The sequence below is a fragment of the Laetiporus sulphureus genome (genome assembly GCF_001632365.1).
Source record: "Laetiporus sulphureus 93-53 unplaced genomic scaffold LAESUscaffold_11, whole genome shotgun sequence".
In the NCBI taxonomy this organism is placed as follows: domain Eukaryota; kingdom Fungi; phylum Basidiomycota; class Agaricomycetes; order Polyporales; family Laetiporaceae; genus Laetiporus; species Laetiporus sulphureus.
The window spans coordinates 764,950-769,927 of record NW_024468520.1 but is presented as its reverse complement, the minus strand read 5'-3'; the positions used below and the strand labels follow the sequence as shown (position 1 = coordinate 769,927).

Below are 4,978 nucleotides of genomic sequence, written 5' to 3'. Positions count from 1 at the left end.
GTAGGATATGAACACTAGAGTTCGCAATGATGACTCAAAGACTCAGTAGCAGCAAAAGTTTGCCTCAAAACAGCCTACACCCTCCACTCACTAGATGTTACTCACGAATAAATAGAGCCTTAGGTCATGGCACACACCGCAGAATTCATCATGTGGGTGACCAAGTATCCATGAAACTGCTACAAGCATTATTGCTCAGGCCACCGCACGTGGAATTTGCTAAATTGGGCCCCACCACCATCACCATGCAGCCTTCCTCATGGAATTTTGTATGTAAGAGAGCAGAATAAGTCTCGTAAATGTAGCACTGTCTAAAATCCTTCTGCTTCATAGTCTGGAGACCCCGATGGATAGGTTAGGTGCCAAGGACGGCTGCCGCTGCAACTCTGTTTCACGATCACTAGAGAAATGTTGGATGGAGGGTGAGCTGGGCCAGCTGGAATTTCGCGAGTGCAAAATCCAGGTGATGCACTGTTATTTCCCCATCATTTTCCACATATCTCTGAGCCTAGACCACGACTTTGGGAGCAGAAGCACATTGTGCAAATTGGAGACCTTCCTCGAATAGCAGAACATGGTTGATGCAGCCCATAAACAGTGGCCTGCCTCCCCCCAAATCTCCTCTTGATAATCTCATTCATGGCTCAGCCCGTTCACCGTAAATGCATCGTGCAGCTCAAAACTCTGCACCTGTCCCCTTCCTGACATCCAATTCTCCAACTGTCCAACTACACCCAGACCCATACCTTGTGATGTCACACGCCTCACCGATTAAGACCACTCTGGGAAAGGTCACATTCGTGATGGGCGCAGGGCAGAGCATCTGTGCCGGCTCACGTGTGACAGCTTCGACGTATGCATCACGGACATTCTGCCCACAAAAGTGAAGGTAGATGACATGATCAAGGAGATTGAGAGTCCTATGGCTGCAGAGCAATCGAGGTGTTTGCTGGTAAGTGCCATCGGTCTGCATTTCATTGATGCGGACGAACACAGATGTTAAGGACACGAAGCAGACCAATGCCATGATCGAGGAGATGGTGGAGAGGCTTGGGCTGAAGCTCTTCATGAGCATATCGAATGCAGGCATTGCCCAGGTCCAGCCATTGCTCGAGTGCATGCCAGAGTATGTAGTTTTGTGCTATCATTTTTACACATATGCAACCATTAACGGATGTGGCACGCAGGAACGGAAGATGATCATACTCTCTACCAGTATGGCTCATACATTCAGCTCACCTTGCATGGTACCAGTTGCATTCACACGAGCTCAAGCCCTCCTGATAGTAATCGGTGACCCATTGGTGCTGTCGCTAGATCTGCTCTGAAGGGCATTCCTCAACTACGTGTACTTCAATGATGGCTGATGCAGCGAGCCCATTATGTGGAACCCTCATGCACCGGTGGATGACAATGGCACATTTGCACAGCAGCTGCAGCAGAACAGCCTGGCACATATCATGACAATCATGCAGCAGATGCAGAAGTTGGCTGGCAGTGAAGAGGGTGAGTTGACTGGCGCTGATGTCGACGAGGGTGCTGCCAACATGGAGCTTGTGCATAGCGGAGTTCAAGAGTGACTTCGTGTGCAATATCCATGATCTTGTACATTTTAACACATATGATTACTTACTTGATGTATCCACGAGTAATGATTTACTTGACCTAATGGCTGTGTGAAGGGAATGCCTATGGTCTGAACCCTGGTCTACATAGAAGAATTACGATAATTCAAGCTCCTGCAATTCAGCATTCAAGCTCCAGTATGACATGAAAGCAACATTACAAACACCACATTCAAACCATCAGCAAATTGTGACCTTTTGTACAAACCAGACCCCGGGGTATTAATCTGACCTCTTCAGGTCTATGTTGCAGATCACTGTGCAGTGACCGGCAGCGGAACGTCTGATCACCCAAAGGTATATGCTGCTCACACCCATGCATGTCAGTCTCCCCAAAGCTACCATTTGGCTGCATTCTGCGTAGAAGGCGAGTCAACATGAATTCATCAACCAAGGATATCCATCGCACCTCGAAATAGTGAACTTGAACGCATGCACCTGTGGGAAGAATAGACAGGTGAGCATCATCTCGGGCTTCACACCATACACCTTCACAAGGATATCCTTCTTGGGCACACCGCTATTCTTTACCTCCTGGAAGTTTTCCTCGTTCAGAAATATCACGTCGAACATCAACTTGTATGGGCCGCTCTGAAATCGGGCATCATCAGCCTGTCGCCCAGTGCATATAGAAAGCAAAGCTATGCACATTCTTACTCCTCAACACCATCACCACATCTTGCAGCTCAATCACCTTCTCCCCACACTTGATAGCCCACTGCCACTGGGTGACCAGGTCGACCTTCTTGCCCTCCATTTCCTTCTTCATCTGCTCCAGCGCATGTGCTGCACTCGACATCTCCACAAGCGTGAGGCACATGTACATTGACCTTCTACCCCTACAGTCTGGTAGGTAATCGGGAACGGTGCGAGGGGGTCATCGACGTCGATGAGATGGTACACGCAGAATTCAGAGGCCTCACCGAGGCCTGTCTCCATTGACGTAAATGGACTGACGAGGTTCTCACCCATTGCAACCCATGAAATGGCATGTGAGTGGGGAAGAACAGGGGAAGGAGAAGGATGCACCTGGTACGCATATGGAGTGTGCAGCAGCACAATATACAGTGCATTGAAAACGCTGTGCACGAGTCCCTGCGTAGGTGTGAGCACCTCACAGAGGACGCACAATTCGTGAGTGTGCTGCTTGACCGCCTCAAGCAGACCCATCACCTGATGTGATCATCAGTGTCGTCCGTGCAGAAACAAGCATATATGTGCACCCTGTTCTTCCCGTATACGTCGAATGCGATGCAGCAGTTGTCACCTGTGAACTTCAGGTCCATCATCTGTGCGTCATTCTCGACAATGGACAGGACATGCTGGATGATCAACATGTGAGGATATGCGCTATATGCATGCTTAGAATGATGTGCACGTTAATCTGCGCAATGAGCCCCACATCACGGATGCCACCAATGAACACCAAGCGGAAGCCAGTCTTCTTCACGCCCTTGAGCTTGATTCGATATGGCCTCGACTCGAACATGATACCACGTACGTGCATGATGTGCAGAGTGAGCTGCTTGTACATTATATGTGTGAGGTTGAGCATGCCACTGGGACCTGGGAGCATGTCTGGGTGAGTCTTCTCATACAGCGTGTGTGCAGATCGTAGCCATGCCCAAGCATGCCCGAGCTGGTGTTGTGTCCTTCCTTTCAAATGCACCTCATACAGAGTAGAGGATGTGACTCACAGGGCGATGATACTCAACTCGTGCTCATTGGTGGTGATAACAGTGTTTGTAGCCATGGTGGTCACTGAGGATGCGGTAGACTGAGACAACCTCAGGGAGCAGCAGAATGAACGAAAGATTCTTTAAAGAAGAGATGGTGCACAAAGCCTCCTGTAGAACATTCGAGCATTGCCTGGCCATTAGGAGAGCGTGCCGGAAAGGGTAAGCTGACATTTGCCACGACATGTCTTCACTGTGAAGTATGGCAGTGGCCATACCCCTCAATGTATGAACCAGTTCACATGTAACAGAAATCTGCTGGCAGGAGCAGGACACAAGGCGATGGTACATGTATCTCAGTTTAAATAAGCTAAGGATATGCTGCAGATGATAAATAAAGACGGTTGGAACCACGGGATCAACGCTCTCATGCCGCAGCTGGCGGTGACCTGCTAGAACTCAACCCACCACCATTTATGCTATCCAATCCACATTCAGAGCCTCTGACGGTCATTGAGAGGTGGGGTTGGTAGCATCCTGCATTGCTGCACTGCTGAAGCCTGGACAGGACCTGCTCTATGCAACAGACCTCCCTGAGGTCATGGAGAATAATCTGCGATATTGCTCGACTGCAATCATTCGAGCACTCGCATGGGGAAATCGTGACGATGCCATCGCTATTGCATCTGATCTTCAGCACCGACCACTCATGTCATACTGTAATTGTGTTGGTCGCCGTATCATGCGTGTCAGTTGCAGTGATCTAGTAGGTATTCATACTACTTTACAAGCAATGAGTACACCCTCTGCCATAGGCCCCTTGCATCTCTCCTTCAGACACTTCTGCATCTTACTTCACCACCACTGTTGTCACCTGATGAAGAATTTTCCCTGCTCATCATATCCTTGCTCACCTCTCGTCCTCTCGAGAAGCAGTTTATTCACTACTTTTTCTCTACCAGATGCTTGTACAGCACATATGTGCACTTCGTGCTTCCGGCGCATGTCATTAACTGCCTCTTTCAGTGAGGTTTCAAATACGTACATTCTGCTGGGGTCATCCATCGATGTAGTGCTGTAGTGCACTTAGTGCACTAACGTACTTCTGCGCCACCACAGAAACTCAGCAACATTCTCATCAACGAGAACCATGACACAGCGCATATATGAGGATCGTTCACCCAACCGTTCACACCGCACAGATTGTGCCTTTGCTTGGCACAGATCCACGACCCTCAGATGGCCAGCTACATCTCGACGTGGTATTATCATGCATCGGAGATCATGCTTACCTGGCAGAAGTATGACATTGCAGACATCTGGAGTGCAGGCTGCATTTATGCAGAGATGCTTGAGGGCAAGCCACTCTTCCCTGGCAAGGACCGTGAATCACGTCCCTACAGACGAGCCAGAGGCAACAACAAGTTTGACTGGTCGCTCAACGATGCAAAGCTCCCAGGTAGACACATGGAAGGTCATGATGTATAGCGAGATCCTCAGTGTGTCATCTCCCCTTTCATTCATCTCTGCGTGGCTGGATGTTTTGTGCTCATACCACGATGCCCACTGTAGACACCCGCCAGCTAGGTGTCACAGTATTAGGTGGCACCTTTCTTTTTGCACCATTAAAGTCCTCATTTGAGTGGTTATTCGGACGCCAACCTTCATATTGGTCTC

The 4,978-nt window shown here is 49.2% G+C and overlaps 3 protein-coding genes across 3 annotated transcripts; 2 read left to right on the top strand and 1 right to left on the bottom strand.

Annotated features, from left to right (window-relative positions):
- Window positions 1-346: 346 nt before the first annotated feature.
- Window positions 347-1,580, top strand: LAESUDRAFT_713006 (uncharacterized protein; the record flags this gene model as incomplete). The annotated part of the gene is made up of 5 exons (XM_040906936.1): window positions 347-422; window positions 676-853; window positions 933-952; window positions 997-1,126; window positions 1,373-1,580. 5 exons carry the CDS (start codon window positions 347-349, stop codon window positions 1,578-1,580), a joined length of 612 nt encoding a protein of 203 aa, XP_040766261.1.
- A 267-nt stretch (window positions 1,581-1,847) lies between these two features.
- Window positions 1,848-3,378, bottom strand: LAESUDRAFT_757752 (uncharacterized protein; the record flags this gene model as incomplete). Its single annotated transcript, XM_040912355.1, has 8 exons — window positions 1,848-1,882; window positions 1,938-1,981; window positions 2,035-2,216; window positions 2,275-2,424; window positions 2,469-2,798; window positions 2,849-2,947; window positions 3,004-3,277; window positions 3,323-3,378. 8 exons carry the CDS (start codon window positions 3,376-3,378, stop codon window positions 1,848-1,850), a joined length of 1,170 nt encoding a protein of 389 aa, XP_040766260.1.
- Window positions 3,379-4,207: 829 nt separating this feature from the next.
- LAESUDRAFT_649306 (uncharacterized protein) lies at window positions 4,208-4,789 on the top strand (the record flags this gene model as incomplete). Its single annotated transcript, XM_040904166.1, has 2 exons — window positions 4,208-4,326; window positions 4,504-4,789. Coding segments are annotated over 2 exons (405 nt in total), but the record flags the coding sequence as incomplete, so codon positions are not given.
- Window positions 4,790-4,978: the final 189 nt, after the last annotated feature.